The following is a 19,696-nucleotide window of genomic DNA, read 5'->3' on the forward strand; positions in this document are numbered from 1 at the left end:
AGAAGATAGAAATATATGATACTTAAAACTGATTTTTTCGTATGCAAGAAAATTATATAAACCGAAGTCCTGCGAACGTACCGAAAATTAGTATTTTATTCCTATATGTCTTTAGGGGAGCCCCCGTGTGAAATTCGCTCAGCGACGTTCATGCCGTCTTTCACTCCATGCTCAGTTTTTTTTTTATATAATACACTTCATTTACATGAAATAGCAGTAAATCAATCGCGTTTTCGGTAGGCAGCTCCTTTACAGCAGCTCGTTTACCACTCAATAGGAGCTCGTCGCTAAATAAGTTCTTTTGCAAACTTCCTGCCCAAACATACACAATATTTCGCGTAAATGTCTGCCAGTCCTTTGTGTGCCAATTCAATGTGCTGTCCCAAGCGGCGGCAGTCAGTCAGTTGGTCGCTCATATGACTGGCTGTTTTGGTCTGCATGGCGCTGAACAATGTCAGGAGAGCACTTAATAAACACCCAGAATGGCTTTCGCATAACACTCGCAACACGCTTTTCACTTTAGCACACAATAAAGTTAAATTAAAATATGAGAAAAAATTCGTATATGGCAATTTGGGAGGGAATAATAAGAAATACAGTATATTGAAGGAATATAAAAGCCAAACAAAGACGTGCATTCGCTAAAGTCCTGTAATAGAACACGAGCACATCCATATACATATATACTACTTTTAAAAAGTCCATGCAGCATAAGGTAAAAGAGCTCAAGCTAAATGTGGTTCCTAAAAGGGTTTGCCTGCCGCTTCGAAGGCAGTAATAAACTTTACTGGCATACACACTAATATTTCAGCATCTCTACTAGAAAGAAATCGAAATCGAAAAGGCAATTGGAAGTCAAAGTCGGCAACGACAAATCATAACGGAATCATTTGCTGTCTAATTATTTTTACAGAAAAGCTTGACAAGTAAAATACGATCTCATGATCAAACTAATTAAATGTCACATTATCGGAATGAAGCGCGCAACCATTGCGGCAGCTAAAAACCAGAAAAGCGAAAAATTCGTTGCAAAATAAAGAAAAAAAAAAGATAATAAAGGAAAGGAAGGACTGACGGCGCTTTGAAATGGGCAGAATGACAATAAATGAATACATTAAATAGCCGCATACAAGCCAAAAAATGGCAGAGACAATGTAAGAAAGTGCATGTACGCTCCAGCAGCTCCTCGGCTTCAGTTGTCTCGCTGGCAACGGACCATTGTATTTGCGGTAAGCGCGGATTGCATTTGCGCGAGTACACAAACCTGAAAGCTTCAGCCGCAAGGATCCCCAAGACAAGCACACACTTATACCACAGTCTACCTGCTCGAAGGATCGTTACAAAAAGAAAACAAAAAAGGTATAAAAGTAGAATTGAAAAGACATTAAAAATAATAGCAAAGCAGGCGCTACATTTTGCAATTGGCACAATAACGGGTTCTAGAAAAGCAAAAAATGACAAAAGCTCTGAAGTGAACCGCGTCGTGTCCCTAAGAGGCGCCTGTACAGTGGGCACGCTGTAGAACGCTAAGGAACATAGCTTATATACATGTAGGCAACGGATTTTCGCCAACTTCTATTATGATTTTTTCTTATCGCCCGACCCTTCTTCTGTCGTTGGCTGCTTTTCTGCATTTATTTGCTAAAGAAACAAATTTAGCTTTGGCAATTTGCTATCTCTGTGTTGTTTCATTCGCGCGTCTTTTTACCCCTTTGTCGATAGTAAATCATACAAATTACCAGTTTTCAGCGATAAACTGGATTTTTATTAGCAACAAACGAATCATTTCAGATCTGCAATTTTTCCAACTTTGCTGCGTAAAATCGAAATTTGTAGATGATGCGGTCAGCACAACGCGCGCAAGGACAGGAAAAAGTACTAAAAGGATATTATTAAAAATAAATAACACATTTGAAGCATAAATAAAAAGTAATGTCATAGCATAAATCGATATGAACCACCTCAAAAAGACCTCATGCGTTTCCCTGCCTTCTCGCGATCATAGACGCTTCTGGCACAAAAGCTACACAGCATGACAGCTGTCAGTCAGTAAAAACTACTTGCACATACCTTAAGTAACACCAACGTCTGGAGTACCAACAAACACACACACACACATTTCCACATGTTTCCGCAGATATGTATGGTAGGGAAATGAAAAACAAGATCAATCAGAGTGTTACTTGTAACGCATATCCCTAGCATCCTTCGCACCGCCTTCCCTTCTCAGCGGAAAAGGTCAAATTCAGTCATGTGACAATCAAAAGTCGAAGTAACTGAACGCATTACTTTTCCACAACAACAACAACAACAACAACTATGATGTATTTAAAGAAAACAAGAACAAAGTGTTTAATTTAGCTGATTGCAAGCAATCAAAAAATCATATCGCTCACTTTAAAGGCGCGCAAAGCATGCAATAGAGGCTGAGGACCACAGCGCGACAGCCGCCAAAAAAACAACACATATACACATACATACATAAGAACTTAGTGAACGCGTACGCAATTAACTTGCGCTGCTTTACAACAATAGGAGCGTTGCCTGTATAGTCGGCGTAGAAAGTGGCAGCAATTTTCCAGCGTTCAACCGGTGAAATTCCATTGCACAGGCATATAATAATGCAATCGCACCGAAAGAGGGAATTTGGAATGGCGCACAGCACATTTAACACACCGATACTTTGCCATTTCACGCACGGGTCTCTTAGCGTTTTCAATTGCGCTTGTGTACGTGAAAAGAACATTCAGCCAAGCAGCGTAGGTGCCTTCTGTTTTCTTTCCCTTACTCTACTATTGAATAAAATTTTTCTGTTTGGCTCAAACTATTATCTGGATCGAAATTTGTCTGTGCGTCGTTATACTTAGAAAATCTTCCTTTTCGGTAGCTGATCATGCCATTGTTTGATATCGATTGCGCGTTAAAATCTCCAGAACAGCTGCTGCGCGTAGTTATTCTTTCCATGTTTCGAGGGTACTTCACTGAGGAAGAAGGTTAACTGCAGTTTGATAAAGCAGTTTTCGAAAGCAATCAACAAGCCATTCAAAGTACATCTGTCTTCATATATTATCACACAAACTATTTCAAAACTTAATCAGCAGCACCACATATAGTACATATTTATATACAATATATGCGGACCTTATTTAAACTAACAGAATGGTTCTCGGGCTAATTTAACAATGAAAAATGTGAAAATGCCGCATTTGAGACACCTTGTATCTAAGATGTGTCTTAGCTTAGCAAATACAACAACCTCTCACCGAAAAATTATGTTCACAATAGGGAAGTAGTAAATAAACGCACCTCTACGTCTTATAATTTAGAATTGTTGTTAATTTGTTATAACAAACTTTGTTAGAATTTAGTTGCATTTGTAGGAAATAATATTTCAGAAAGTGTATCTGTTCGTTCTAGGCTTAATTACCTTTCTGTTTGTTCGCAATGCTTAAGTGGGGAAAACATCAAAACCAGAAGCTTATTCCTGTCATCTAAACTCCATTCAAATACACATGCACTATCATAACAAGGCCATATTTTTACACCTCACTAGCTGTGAAACCAACAACAAAATCTCTCAACCACAAAACGTTTTTTAATCACTCCACACCCAGATCAATCATTGAAGTAAATAATACAACAAAAGGAAATGCCTACTATGACGCACGTTCTCGAACGTCGACGCTTGCAACGCTATTCCCTTGATAACCAACTTGAAGCGCATTCACCACGTCGCGTCCGACACTCTCTTACCAGCGCCGCTAATAAAGAAAACTTTGGCGTTCATTTTACACGAAGCTCTTTCGGCAATACCTCGCTCACCGCATTTCAGGACCTCAGCAATGGAAAGAGCCCCCTGCGAGTCGATTACACACCAACTCGTCCACCTTTGCGTTGCCAAACTCAAGGCAATATGAATTTAAACGTTAAACGTCGCAGCGGTACCCCAACGTCGCGCAATCGTTTTTCGGACGATTTTGTCAATCCGGAGACGCAGGATACACCACTAAGTCATTTGCGTTTCCGCAGCGCTTCCCGAGACGATTCACTTTCTTCTTCGCGTATGGGCGACGTAACACTTGACCGTATGTTAGACGCGATTATTGAGAGTGCACGTAAGGATGTAAAGCGTGTGAATGTGGTTCGTCCCAGAGATAGCGATCAGCAGCATGAAGTAAAAACCGCATTAAGAAGCTCTTCGCCTGCTGTTGTTAGCGACAGCGAAATCAGCGTGCATGAAATGGAAGTGCGAACCCCGACACATCTCAAGCGCCAACGTGTTGTACGGCGTAAGAATACCAAAACCACGGAGTCCCGACGCAAAATAGATTCAAAAGAAACGAAAATTTTTGGAAATGTAACACCGCCACCACCGCTCCAGCAATCAATGATCGGTGTTCCACTAGCCGACGGTGTGCATAGTCCGGACACACCACTTTTTAAGCCAAGTGCCGTGACTAACGCAGAGCTATTGGCGATGCAAACGCCACCAAATTCAACAGAAATCGATACTTTCACGACCGCAGCAACGGCCGGCGCAACGACAGCAGAAACTCAATCGCAGCAGTGCTGCTCAACACCGACGTTAGAGGAGACACATTCGATTAAGCGTTGCCTGAGCTTTTCCTCGACTAGTGATGATGAATACGATGTGGATTTTAGCAACGCTGCGAAACGCAGTTCTGTCGCATCATCCAATACGAGCTCTACAATGGGCGATCACTTCGGTTTGGGACAAACTTCACGACATTCTCAGGGTTCTTGGAAAGCTCCCAACAGTGCTGCAGTGCGTGGCCACGTGGAACTATCTATACAAGTGGAGCAGCAACAATTAAATGTACATGGTGAGTTCCAAATTTTTTGGGCTTTGGCGAAAGTGTCAACAAAAATCAACAAAAATTCTATGCAATTTGCAGTTTACAAATATAATATTCAATTAATTTTTCAATTGCAGTAATACGTTGTCGCGATCTACAGCGACCCAATGGTTCAACTGCGCTGAATGCCTACGTAAAGGTTGCATTGATACGCAACAAACCGGCTTCTAAAAAAATGGACAATCACTTCCAACGCACCGCTGTACACAGACATTCGAGTCGTCCGTACTTTGATCATCGCTTCAAGTTCGATTTGGGCGCGAAACCACAAGCACAACAGCAAACTAAAAATGATGGCACTAACGAACGTCTACAGCTGGCCGTGTGGCACCGAGACCGTCAACTAAAGTGAGTACGATCGCAAAATAACGATTTTCGTATAACTCACTGGTATAAAAATTCATTATTTTTGCTTTCTCTTGAACTTTGCTTAATCGCTGGTTAAATATACACTCAAATGGTGACCAAAGTACGCGAGCTCTGAATTTGAAAACCGCATTGGAACTATTTTTCCACAACTCGGCAACTAAAAATCTTTTTCAAACAATGCATTTGAATATTCGGAGCTTATAACAGACTTGTCTTGTGCTTTTTCAATTTAACCACTTATTAAGCGACCACACACTCTCATTGTCTCTAGAAAACTACCGTGTACCGGTAGAACTGAATCTACCACATGTAGAAGTATATCTTTGATTGCACCCGTGCGGATCTTTAGTACTAATTGTTCTGGCTAAATCATTTACGAGCGACTTATCAATAATTTAAAGAGGTTGCCGCCCGAATGATTAGCCTTTGAGACTGCGTCGTCACTAAACTCTGAAACTAATTAAAAATATGACATGCGTTACGCGCTACAAAGATAGAATGAAAGAGCCAAAAATGAGTGTCAACGACAGTACGAGTCATACAGGAACCATTCATGTACAGAAAGATACACATACACAATATATGTCTGTAATGTGTGACGAAATTTATGCACAGGTTGGACGAAAAGCACAACAACAAAGCTCATTACATGTAAATCACTTTCAGTTAAGACTTTTGTTTGGGTTCGGCAGACGCACGAAAATTGTTTGAACTAATTGAGCTTATTAAATTTTCACCATTCGGTGATGTTAAAATTGCCGAAATACATTAGCAGCACCACAATCCGCCCCCAAATTATTAATTCTTTTTAGATGTTGTGGCATGCTTTTAAAAATTTGATTCTTGTGAATTTATTAACTCTTCGCGCCACATACTTTCTTATTTCCTGTTTTATTTAAACAGCTAATCTTGTTTTGGCTCTTTTCGTATTTCACACCTTTCTCCTTCTCAGTTGAGCGCAATATTAACAACGGCAGGCAGCTTTAAAAAGGAAATGCTTAGTGGATGCATGAGTGGATGGGACAGTCAGTGCAATACTGCACGAGATTTGTACATTTCCAACAAAATTCGGGGTAAACAAAGTAGCAAGTCCTTGTTGAGCATCTCATTTATGTGCTTGAACTCTTGCCTGCTCATCTGTAAGAATATAGATTGGGAATATTAAGCAGTTATACGCATGCGTCAAACGTTGCAAGCGATTGAGAATGAGCACGCAAACTTTTGAGAGAAGTGAAGAAAAGTAAGAAAAATAACGTAAAGTCAGTTTATCTTTTGGCATGTGACGCAAAGTTAAAATAACAGCTGTTCCCAGAGAAGTTTGTCAAGCAATGTGGCTTCACTTCAGCAATGTATAGGTAACCGTTTGCTTGGTAAATTTGTAATCATGAAATTTTCATAAAAACTTAAATCGAAAATGAGAAAAATTAATTTCAATTTCAATTAAATTTCAAAAATTATTTTATTTTTTTATTATTATTCAAATGAAATGTTTTTGTTCCGACTTTCTACATACTAAATGTCAAACCACTCAAATCTTACAACCCATCTATGTTCGCAAATACTTCGTCTTAAGCTTTCAGGCATGTAAACAAATCATCGGCTGCCGGCAAAATGACGCGATTTCACGTGCACCCACCACTTGTCAGCGTGAATGTAACGGCATGTGAGCTAAAAGCCACAAATCAGCCGATTACTTAAGCTTTCGCGTGCGCTCTCCCAAACGCTCTATGCGCTCGTTGTGTGCTCACGCGCGCCTAGTTTCATTTTCATGCCCTCAAAAAATTTCTGGGCGAAATTTTCCAAGCAGAATCTCGACTGAGCTTAGTTTGTCTTTTCTACTGGTGGCGTTTAAACGAAAACTCGGAAATCTTAACGTTAACCAACCGCTCCACAAGGTGCTCTTAATAACCTAGACTCAGTTCATTGAAGCACCTATTGCAAACAGTACATTGGAAGAATTGAAGAAAAAACGAAAAAGCAGCTAATTATGTGTTTTAAGAAAATTTTCGCTATTCAAATGCTAAAGAAGTTATTTATTCGCAAATCAGTGTTCGATTACAAAGTATAGAGTAGAGAAAAAAGTGAAGTCAAGTGAAAGTATGTTACTAAATTATATAATTCATTAACGTGCAACGATCAAAACGAACGCGAGCCGAGCAGAATGGAGCCCCAAAGTGGATAAGTGAATGTGGTATGGTAGTTTGTGGGTGTGTGTAGGGACAATCATTAATTTATAACAAAAAAGTGATGTACTAAATCAGCAATATTTTCTGCACAGACACATGCACAACAGAAATGTGCGGAAGAATATGGAAATGAAAAATCAATAAACTCTCAAATAACGTGCTTAAAAATATATTCAAATATCGTATTGCGTATCCTAGTTTTCGAGACTTAACGTCTATGGTATTGCCTGTGTATGTATGCGTGGATTATGTGAATGCGTTTGTATATGTTCGTTTGCGGGTGAGTTTACGCTTATAGAAATATTCCCGCTGACGTTCTCGCATATTGGGATAACAGGAAGCAAGCACAGAGTGAAGTTGCCGAACGAATGAACCAGCAAGCCATCTACACTGAGAAACGAAGAGGGCGAACTTCAACAACGACGCCAGCTGACCGAGCGCACAACTAACTGTCCAACCGACCGAAGGGAGTACGAAGTAGGAAACAGCAAAAGTACTTCCCTACGAAAGGAGTTAGACAAACCACGCTATGAGAAACGAAATAAAAAAGCAACGATTGAAAGAATAAGCGTTCGTGTAGTAAGCGTGCTCTCACGCGCTGGATGCTATTGGTTATGGACATAAATATTCATATACGGCTGTAGAATGTCGGGTAGCCGTCCGCATCCGCTTTGATATTTACTACTCTCTATGAAATTACTTTTTTTAGACTAATTCGTTATCAGTCAGTGCGTTTGTTTGTTTGTAGTGTGAATCAGTACGTGCCCGCGAAACCAAAGTATGTGGTGCCACAAAAGTAAACCAAAGCTTGTTTCAGTAGATAAATAAGAGTCTGTAACAACTCATATATAAGTAAGACCAAAGCAAGTTCGCGTATACGCCGTGGCACAAAATCTATGGAGTAAAAACAAAATTCGTGATTTGTAAATGCGAAGAAATTTATAATCAAGAACCAGGGCTACCTTACAGAAACAGGGATAAATTTGAATACACCAAGAGGACAGCAGGGCATGTAAGCGAATATTAATAAATTTAACAAGAACAAGTAAGGAAGAGCTAAGTTCGGGTGCAACCAAACATTGCAACTTTCAAGAATCAAAGCCTTTACTTTAAGGTGTAAAACTAATCATATAGCGTAAAGTCAGCCGAATGTTCGAAAGTCCTGATATTAGTTATATGGGGACTCGGCCAAGTTTTCGCTCAAATTTATCTACATATTATCTAAATTTCGTCGTGCTACTTTGTCAAATGAGAAACATTTCTATACAAATGCTTGATTCCGATCATTCAGTTCGTATGACAGCTATATGCAACAGCGGTCTGATCTAAACAATTTCTTCGGAGATTGCACTATAATATAGGAACTATATAAATGTTTATTAAATTTAAGATTTATTAAAAAATTACGAAAAAATAGAAATATTGAAGTTAAATTTCGAATGTCAAGATTAACTCTCTCATTTTCCGTTAAGTAATTGACATGGCGGAATTCACTATTGAAATTATCATGAATATATTCACCTGGTCAGCTTATATACATATAAAAATACAAAACTCTTTGTAAAAAAGTAAAAAAAAAATAAAACGAAAAAATTTATATGAATGCGTCACGCATCTAATTTAGGTAGCTATATTAATCTTTATTGAACTGCCAACTTAAAATCCCATTTTTCGCCCTTAAACATTTTCGGTTTACTTTCTCGCCAAGAAATCAGAATTTATTATTTTGAGTTCCATGTACGTGTTTGTTATCATTCAATTTGTTCTGTGACCACAAAATGAATTTTATTAGTTATTCGCCACTAAGCTGCAATCATCAGCACACATACGCTGACGTTGCGGCACGTGCCACACCTGGCAGTCAGTTACCAACAACTCTTTGCAAATGTGTGTGTTCGACTGCCTCAAAATTCCCAGCGCGTTAATACCAATAAATTCAAGCAGACACCAACCGTGCTGCTCGTGAACCATAATTTTCAACTGCTTTTGTATTTCGCCTTTCCCCTCTTTGCTTGTGGCGGTCCCAAGGTGCACGAAGACGTGTTGGCACGCTGCCGCATATGCCACAGACGACGAGGTACACCTTGCTATATACTACTAATATACTCAATTCACTGTTGCATCGTCATTGGCAAATTCTCACTTTTCACCAGTGCTCGTATCTCACATTCACACATCCTTACGTATGAATATAAACCAGCAGCGTACACGAGCACGATACTCGCAGGTCACGGCAAGTGAAATGAGGAGGGTTAAGTTGGTGGAGAAGGTGAAGTGGGCAGAAATAATTTCGCCAGATGCAAAATTGAAAGCGCGCTGTGATTTTGTTTTATACCTAGCTTTTGAAGACCAAAATAAATATTGGCTAAAAGACAAACATACACATGCACATAAGTGTATATTATAAGCGACGTTTGTATTGCACATTTTCAACCGCTTTCTACCCCTGCGCTCGTTGCGTCCATTTGGTTTTTTCATGCTCCACTTTCGCTTATTTTCGGTTATTGATGAGCGATTGAAACACCAGCAACAGCAGCGCTAAAAGCAAGACTTTAGCGACAAACGAGGATATGTGGCGGCCTTGCCACATGGCCAGTTTCCATTTATTCATTAACTCATTGGACTGTCGCCGCTGTGGCGCTAGTCGTTGTGGCCACTGCCAGTCATTACACATATTTCTTCGTATTTTGGAACATTTGATTACCCAGTCTTCTTTACTATTATTCGCCAATAGCAAAATTCGAATTGTTTATTTTTTGAAAGCTGTTGCGTGCAGAAATTTCAGTAATTTATAAAAAACAAGGAATATAAATTGTGTTGCGGCAAAAGTTTCAAAATTTACTGAAAAATCTACGTGTTTTGATGTGAAAAGACACTGTTAAATGTAGCGAACCAACACTTCCACATGTTCGGGCTAATATCGCCGTGCTTAGCGCTACTATGTAGTCATATACATATATAGTAAAGATTTCATAAAATCGAGTTTACGCCTACTTTGCTTGCTTGCTTTGTTCCGCAGTTTGGGGATATTAAAACCAATCAATGGCAACACTAAACTGTATTCAATTTGGGTTATTGTGTTTGCTGCTGTTGTTGTTACCAATGCGTTTGCTTATTGTTCGAATGCCGTTACTGCACCCACAGTCTACAACTACTTTCTAATGTTGCACAATGAAAGCAGCCTAAACTTGTGTCGGGATTGGGCGTAAAGGGCACTAAAAAGGTCCTGTGCCATTTTTAATTATGCGAACCGCAATTAAACATGAATTTTGTATGATAATGCGTTAAACGTCAGTTACGTTGCGGGTGACACGCATATACAAATTCATATAAGCGCTACAATTTCGTTCGTTTCGAGCATTTATTCAACAAATTTGGGTGGTAACATGGTGAACGCTTCATTGAAACATTATGCCACCAAAGCGGTGGCCTCCGCAAACATTCATTATACATGAGTGTAAGCGATTATGTGATGAAAAGCGCAGTTTTAGGCGCAATGGGCACTTTCAGCTTTAATGGGGCACTGTACATTCTCTTATATATGAATTAGCGCTGTGTCAAGCCTCATTGTTTTATTTAATTTATAGTAAGTGCACACTTATTTGCTTCTACGTATACATATACCTGTAGGCAACAGCCGCTTGTGTGCGTTGAATATTTTCTGAAAGTTTTATTAGTGGCACATTGAGTGCGGATGTTGATGGACAGCACTTAATAATGCGTCAATAATATAAATTAAAGCCACGCATGGAAACCCGTAAATTAAGATTTGGTGCAACACCTGTTCATGGTAATTTTATAGAGAGAAGACAGTTATTACTATAATCGTTATAATTGTGTCTATTACTGGAAACATAAAATTACAACCACAATAAATTCAAACAGCACATTTCGAAAATATGAAAAAAGGTAAGACAAAAAAATATATTAACACTAGAAAGACGGGAGCTTAGTATAGGTATATTATATATAGCTTGTCGACAATATAGGTATAATATAAGTATATACTACTGTGCCCAAAAAATAAGGTGACATTTGAATTTAAACTGCGCGCGTCGAAGGATTTGGAGAATTATTTTTTTTTAGGTTGGTAGTACTGTCAGTCACATTTATGTCAAATTTCATGTCAAAATATTCATTAGTGTTTGAGATACGTGTCGTTTTGTGAGCTGCTAAAAGTGAGTTTTTCGTTTTTTGCGCTGTCGAAATTTGTTGAGCAAAGAATTTGCATTAAATTTTGTTTACGGAATCAATTTTCTGCTGCAGATACGTTGAGGATGGTGCAGAAAGCCTTTGGTGATGAGGCTATGTCTAAAAAAATGTTTACAAGTGGTATAGTGAGTTCCAAGCCGGCCGTGAACGTGTCGAAGACGAAGAGCGTCCAGGGCGACCATCAACCTCAACCGACGAAGCTCACGTTCAACAAATCAAAGATTTGGTGTTGAAAAACCGTCGATTAACAATTAGAGACCTTGCTGATGAAGTTGGCATATCGAAAGGCTCAGCCAATACCATTTTGAAGGATGTTTTGGGCCTCAAGCGCGTCAAATCTCGACTGGTACCGAAAACATTGAATTTTTGGAAAAAGGCGTCGCGTTGAAGTGTGTGAAACGATGCTTTCCGACTACCAGGGTGTCATGAAACGCATTATAACTGGCGATGAGACTTGGATCTATGCTTACGACCCCGAATATCGTGCCAAAAAAGAGCCGAGACCAAAAAAATCGCGCCAAAGTCGCTCAAAAATCAAGGTCAAGTTGACTGTTTTCTTCGATTATCGTGGTGTTGTGTTGTGTTGTGCATTATGAATATGCGTCATTTGCGTAACGCTATCCGCCTAAAAAGGCCGGAATTGTGGAAAGACAATTCTTGGTTTTTACACCACGATAATGCACCATCCCATACTGCCCTCATAATTCGTGATCATTTCGCCAAAAACTCAATCCATATCGTTCCGCAAACACCGTATTCACCTGATCTGGCGCCCTGCGACTTCTGATTGTTCAAAAAGCTCAAAAGACCGCTCCGGGGACACCGTTTTTATAGGAGATTCAAGCCGTAGCGAAGTCGGCCTTCAGATCCCGGAAAGTGACTACAACCAGTGTTTCGAAGATTGGAAAATCCGTTGGCATAAGTGCATTGCATCGGGAGGGGATTACTTTGAAGGGGATGAAATTGATTCGGAAGAATAAATAAAGAATTTTCAAAATAAATACAAGTATTATTTTTTGGGTACAGTAGTATATATACTATATTGGAAGTGAAGGAAGGGGACAACAACAATGATTAATTAATCGATTTATATATTGTAGAAAAAGTCAAAATGACTTGCTTAGGCAATCTAGTGTTAACAAAAAAATGTTTGACGAGAGAATAAAAGCTTCGTTTTAGTGAATTATATACCTTAGGATTTTAAGATCTGAATTTTATGACATTTCGAGAATATGCACCAAGAGTTACTTTTAACTTTATGCTTTTTCACGTCATTTTACATACTATATATGTATAATGTTTTATGCTCAGTCAAATTTATTTGCGAATGCCCCCCCTACTTGGCTTTGCAAAGTGGCACAGTTTTTCAGTTGATTGCATTAATAATTGAACAGCGTTTACCTTCAACTCTCAACTAAACTGATTTTTGTGCTATTTTTACATATTCTGTTGCCAATTTGTAGCCTGTTTAGGTCGTACTCCTATTTACTCAACTAGGAAATGACATTCAAAACTCTGTTTAATAAAACTCTGGTATAAGACAAAAAACACACTCTGGGATACTTTTCAGGCATAATATGAACATACTTGGCTGCCAAAGTTATTTGCAGAAGCTTTTAATAAATCATAAATCAGTGGATAATTAGCAGCCACGCCAGGCTTAGGTTAATATGATAAAAATGTGTAAACGTTGCTGTTTAAATACGCGATTGCAGTCTGACCTAATTTTATAGAACCCTTTAATAATACATTTTATTTAAATTGAGTTTTCAGCTGAAAATAGTATGCCTTACAGTGAATAAAAAAAGAAATAAAACCAATTTTATATGATTTTCGTGATCTGCTTGTTACTCATACGCCATGGAGACATGTACCAGAGCTGATTTTGATATTTATTGCAGAAAAATTGAATGCGGGACCTAGTACATTGCATTAGAGTGAATGTATCCCCTCAAGTATTGACTTCTTTATTGTGCGAGTGCATTTTATGTGCCGCGGCTTGAATACTAAGTATTGAATTTGCTTTCAGCGGAGAGCAGCAGCATGCGAAACCATTCTATGAATGTATGTGTGCCTTTTGTTAGTGCTCTTTTTCACTCTGTCCCGCGATGAAATTCAAATTTAAATCAAATCACAACGACGCACGACCGTCGTAAGATCTTACCACAATGGAATCTTCAAATATTGCCTCGCGTATGAATAAAGATGAAGATAATAAAAATGAATTTTCCGTACTTAAACACAGAGTCCAAATCAAAATTTTTTTTTCTGAATTAGTATATGAATGTATAAGCTCTTTTCAAAATAAATTTTCACTAAAATTGCTACACTTTTGATCCCACAAATTTGCTGCTATGTATCACGTAAGACTTAGTTGCAGGTCTTCGTACACTAAGCTCTATTTTCTGATATAATCACTCAAACACACATACCTACATGCGTTTGCATGTATGTAGTACATATTTGTCTAGTATGATCTGCTCGCTTTTCTCGCCTCTGTGTAGCGCTGTCCGCAGCGAAATCGCATTAAAAATGCATATTGCGCAAAGTGGAAAGTCGGGTAGTGAACACAGCGAAACCAACTATGTTCTAGCTTACAAATATACAAGTCCAAAACTATACAAATACAGAACATATGCTCTTGAATATTACGAGTATTTACGCAAAAGAAAGTAAAAATAACATTCGGAAATTTAAAGACGTGCGCATTCATTGTTGCAGGAAAAATAGTGACAGCGTAAGTGCCTTGAAATATGCGTTTTCTTTCGCGAAATTTTTTCACATCTTGTTGTTAAGTAAAATTAGTATAAAAACTAAAACCTTGGTGGTTATTGTTGCTTTGAATGACGGTTATAGGAAGCAACCGCTATTCGTATTTCGCTTTTTAGTTTTCCCATTCCTTTTGTTGCATTAAATAAAGCACAATGTTAGCGAGTCGTAAAGCGTGTACATGCGATTCCCATTAAAATATTAAAAGGCGGAATTGCTAATGCGAAAATGAAACTGTTGCGGCAAAAGATACGTATTTTGTTGCTTTCTTTGTAAGAATTCTTAAATTTCTAACAGTAAAAAACAATTTAACAGAATCTGACAGCTCAATTCAGATCTTGTTCTTACCGAGATGTGCTTATATTGTAGTCGAAAAAGTCTTTTCGTATTTTGTCCATAGATATCGTTGCAGTTACATATCTCCAGTACTACCAATCACAATGTGTCATACCATATAGTATAGTAAAGGTGAGATTTTAGACTTCATTAAAAAAATTATATTCGGAGAAGTTGAAAAAAGTTACAGTTGTTCAAAAATCAGTATGAAAAAATGTAGCACAACAATGTTTCGCTCGCTTCCGTTCTGGAAATTTCGAAATTTTGATTTACACTGATGGAATAATGGTTCTAGCGGAAAAATGGCAAAATCTGGTCGGCAAATTGGTGTACATTTCTTTATTTATTTATTAGTATAAATAAAAAATAATAAGTTGAAGATTGATTAGAAATGCAAAAAGGCTTTTTCGACTACCCAATATATCCGAATGACATATCTCCCATATAACCGATTTTTCAAATTTTTAAATTTCAACTTAAAAATCGCTGGTTTTAAATCGCTTTTAGACCCAATGTCTCTTAAGCAAAGTTGTATGGAGTGAACCGCAGAGAACAGACGATAAAAAAATCCACTCGCTCAAATATACATATTTGTATTAATATTGAACGTATTGAGTGCATAGCAAACTTTTATTCGTGCGGAAATTACTATAACCAGCCAACTCCACCTTGCCACGCAAACACACACACACACCTATTCAGAATAGGTGGTTTGAAGTGAGCGTGCAACAAGCGTGAAGGACGTGAATACGTCAAGAACCATCGACTTATTTATGAATTTATGTACATACGTATGTGCGCATAAATAAATAAATATTTTCATTTCATTTCCGTGAGCATTTCAATAAAATCGGATCCAAAAGCTAACCGCAAAAAGGCTATTTGAAAAACGCTGAAATGTTAAAAGGAAATAGACTGCGCTAAAGTGTCGAGTGTGTGTGTGTGTGTTTTATTCTGTCAAAAGCACCTACACGGAATTCATGATGCACTGACACTTGCCGCCGCTACTAGGCACATTTAATTTGAAAGGGCTGCATGGCTAATGCGAAGGCGCTTACTAACAGCTGCTTCAAATAGGCCAACTAAAGGTCTATTAATTCGAAAAATTTATTTTTCCAGTTACAACACCTACGCCAATCGTAATTGCTGTGCACAGAGCCACGCGCGCGAAGCAGAAGTACGTGTATGTTCAACACATATGCCATTTACGACGCCCTACGATGACACTTCAATCCGTACCACACCGCTGTTACAGTCACACCTGAGCCACCACACAAATCCAAGCACAAATAATTTCTGTAATCTAGCTGTAACTCCTACAAAAGGCATGCATTCAAAGGCTTAGAGCTCTTGCCGACGTACCGCGGCAACTGCAACGGCACGGCCAGCCAGCTATTTATGTCAGTTGTGTCGCACTGCCGATGAGTTATGACTTTTCATTCATGTGTGGCATGCCACATTTATAATGTAAGTACATTACAAAAACAAAAACAAAAATACATAAAAAGAAAGAGTGAAATGGATTTTTTTAATTGTGTCACGTTGCAGGCGGCAAAACACTGTGCAGCGCAGGTGAAAGCACACAGCTGCTTAAATGGGGTCACTGGCTTACATTTAAGCCTTGGCATGTGCATCCAGTCATTGTTCTTGGTATCGTGTTTTTTTCGCAATTTTCGCTCAAACGGTTCTACACACAGCACCAAAGCGTATGCTGCACCTTTGAGCAGCTGTATCGTGACTCCTGCGTCCCCGTAAACGCGCAGATAGTGCCGCTTCCATGCGCTTTTAATGTGCCAGAAATCTGTGCCGCCAGCTATTTACTCTGCTTTTTCCTGAACAAGCAGCAAACCATTTAAGCTTAATGCGGCGTACTGTTGTTTTGTGCTGCATACAATAACAACAGTCAGAGTGAGCCACAGCTACACATAACTGGGTTTATTCGCACAACGCATTTCACATATTGAAGATGGGGAAAAAGGGGAACGGGGAGTATTACCGAGGGAAATAGCACTGGCTTTGTGGTAGATTCGTATTTGTTGTTGTGTTGTGTTGCAGTTGCAGCCACTTGGTGGGATTTGCTCAAAGCCCTTAATCAGTTTTCCAAGGGTTTTTGTATGCTTTGGGAATGTCACGTATACGCCATGGGACCCAAACTGCGCGCCCTCGTTGGTTCTGCAGTGCAATTGACAGAGATTTTTTGTGATCAACGTGGGGTTTCTAAAAACAAATTGTAATGGAATTTAGAGAATAATGCAGCGATTTTTCGGATTTCAGAGCGAAAATTAAAAAGGAATGAAAACTACACTGCCCAGAAGCATAAATTACCATTTGGTAACAATTTATACAAGGTTCTACAATTATTTCTAATTTAAGGTTAATTGGAGAGGTGTCAAAGCGTGTACATGCTTTCCACACTTTCACGTGAAGCTGTCAAATTTGCACGAAGAAATAATTTATTATTTGTAATTGTATGGCAGCGCTCACTTACTTCCCGCAGCGCTGCGGAAGTGCCAGTTGCAACACTGAGCGCTATGGCGAACCGACAGTAGCTGGCGTTGTGCCAAAGAAACGCTTCAACTGACTAATGCACCAAATTATGGTATAACTTTAGCTATACCTACAAATAACTGAGCACATGAACTGTGCTGAAATAACATATTTCCGTAATTTTCACAATTCCACCGCTCGTGGGTCACTCGAACTATTCACAATCGTCAACAGGAACGATTATATTAATTAAACCTTTACGCTGGGCAGGAAATGAGAAATGTAGAAAAGTTTCCGGTAGTGTTCATCACCCCGGTTATATATGTTCATAAATACATATTTATTATAAATTAGTACATTTGAAAAGAAATGTGTGGCGGAAGGACTAACAACAAATCCACGGCATTAGACGAAAAGTATGGGTGGATATGTGTGTCTGCAGGGAGAGAATTATAATGTGAATTAAGTGGGTATTCTAGTCGAGAGGTATGCATTTTAGGTAATTTTTAATGTGTCGTAAAATAGGCAATTAATATTTTTGGTATCAATTTTTATTAGTTATTTATTAATATGAGAACAATACAGAAAATAATCAAAAAATAAAAAAAATAAAAAATTAGCAGCTGATGAAGTGTGGATTTCCTTAGCAATAGGTCTCCTAGCAATTTGATACCCAAAAAAATATTAATCTAGAATAATGTCAAAATGTCAGGAATTACGGAAAAGTTGAAAAAAAAATAGTAATCACAAAATGGTGGCTGCCTACAAAAATAATTAAATATGAGGACATGGCTAGTTTTAGACATAAAAAAGTCTATAAGGAAGACCCTGTAAAAATTTCAGGTAAATCGGTGCGGTAGAACCTGAGAAATCGTGGGTTTCGTTTTGAAAATGTCACTCTCGAGAAAAACGTGTTTAAATTTTCGCTATATGGTCCAACTAATTTGGATGCCGGCTCAGCAAAATACTAAATCTCCTAAAATAATTTGAATTTTAAAAAATCTGCTTGTAGACATATTTTTGAAAAGTTCAATTTTGAAAATAAAAAAAAAATATTTTTTTTATTATGAGATCAGCATACCCCCTCAATTTACGAATTTTCGTTTTATAAATGAGAAGTTTACGTTTTAAGTGGATCTAGCAAATTATTTTCTACAAAGTAGTATTTATCTATGCGCACATTTATTTCATTAACAAGTAACTACGAGAACGAAGATGTCATAACATTTTTTTACGGAACACATCCCAAGTTTACAAGTATGTCTGAGCGTCAAAATTATATGACAATAAACTTAATTTAATTCCAAACAAGTAAGTTTGCCTTGCGAAATATCGGGTGATTTTTTTGAGGTTAGGATTTTCATGCATTAGTATTTGACAGATCACGTGGGATTTCAGACATGGTGTCAAAGAGAAAGATGCTCAGTATGCTTTGACATTTCATCATGAATAGACTTACTAACGAGCAACGCTTGCAAATCATTGAATTTTATTACCAAAATCAGTGTTCGGTTCGAAATGTGTTTCGCGCTTTACGTCCGATTTATGGTCTACATAATCGACCAAGTGAGCAAACAATTAATGCGATTGTGACCAAGTTTCGCACTCAGTTTACTTTATTGGACATTAAACCAACCACACGAATGCGTACAGTGCGTACAGAAGAGAATATTGCGTCTGTTTCTGAGAGTGTGGCTGAAGACCGTGAAATGTCGATTCGTCGCCGTTCGCAGCAATTGGGTTTGTGTTATTCGACCACATGGAAGATTTTACGCAAAGATCTTGGTGTAAAACCGTATAAAATACAGCTCGTGCAAGAACTGAAGCCGAACGATCTGCCACAACGTCGAATTTTCAGTGAATGGGCCCTAGAAAAGTTGGCAGAAAATCCGCTTTTTTATCGACAAATTTTGTTCAGCGATGAGGCTCATTTCTGGTTGAATGGCTACGTAAATAAGCAAAATTGCCGCATTTGGGGTGAAGAGCAACCAGAAGCCGTTCAAGAACTGCCCATGCATCCCGAAAAATGCACTGTTTGGTGTGGTTTGTACGCTGGTGGAATCATTGGACCGTATTTTTCAAAGATGCTGTTGGACGCAACGTTACGGTGAATGGCGATCGCTATCGTTCGATGCTAACAAACTTTTTGTTGCCAAAAATGGAAGAACTGAACTTGGTTGACATGTGGTTTCAACAAGATGGCGCTACATGCCACACAGCTCGCGATTCTATGGCCATTTTGAGGGAAAACTTCGGAGAACAATTCATCTCAAGAAATGGACCCGTAAGTTGGCCACCAAGATCATGCGATTTAACGCCTTTAGACTATTTTTTGTGGGGCTACGTCAAGTCTAAAGTCTACAGAAATAAGCCAGCAACTATTCCAGCTTTGGAAGACAACATTTCCGAAGAAATTCGGGCTATTCCGGCCGAAATGCTCGAAAAAGTTGCCCAAAATTG

General features: G+C 38.5%; 2 protein-coding genes across 8 annotated transcripts in view; both read left to right on the top strand.

The window, feature by feature from the left end:
* Window positions 1–16,094, top strand: part of LOC126759379 (uncharacterized) — a 41,460-nt gene extending 25,366 nt beyond the window's left edge. Inside the window, exons 2-6 of the mRNA XM_050474114.1 lie at window positions 3,647–3,951; window positions 4,030–4,132; window positions 4,166–4,844; window positions 4,955–5,225; window positions 15,869–16,094. Of these exons, the coding sequence (XP_050330071.1) occupies window positions 3,647–3,951; window positions 4,030–4,132; window positions 4,166–4,844; window positions 4,955–5,225; window positions 15,869–16,094 (1,584 nt within the window). The remainder of the gene's footprint in view (window positions 1–3,646; window positions 3,952–4,029; window positions 4,133–4,165; window positions 4,845–4,954; window positions 5,226–15,868) is intronic.
* Window positions 7,092–19,696, top strand: part of LOC126760265 (serine-rich adhesin for platelets-like) — a 38,818-nt gene continuing 26,213 nt past the window's right edge. For 5 of the 7 annotated variants that reach the window (XM_050475761.1, XM_050475766.1, XM_050475765.1 and 2 more), the window contains exon 1: window positions 7,092–7,437. The gene's annotated coding sequence lies outside the window, so the exon portion shown is untranslated. Of the gene's footprint in view, window positions 7,438–7,468; window positions 8,445–19,696 lie in introns of those variants that run through there. The other 2 variants (XM_050475764.1, XM_050475763.1) reach the window with 2 other exon arrangements.

This window comes from Bactrocera neohumeralis, chromosome 5 (genome assembly GCF_024586455.1).
Source record: "Bactrocera neohumeralis isolate Rockhampton chromosome 5, APGP_CSIRO_Bneo_wtdbg2-racon-allhic-juicebox.fasta_v2, whole genome shotgun sequence".
NCBI lineage: Eukaryota > Metazoa > Arthropoda > Insecta > Diptera > Tephritidae > Bactrocera > Bactrocera neohumeralis.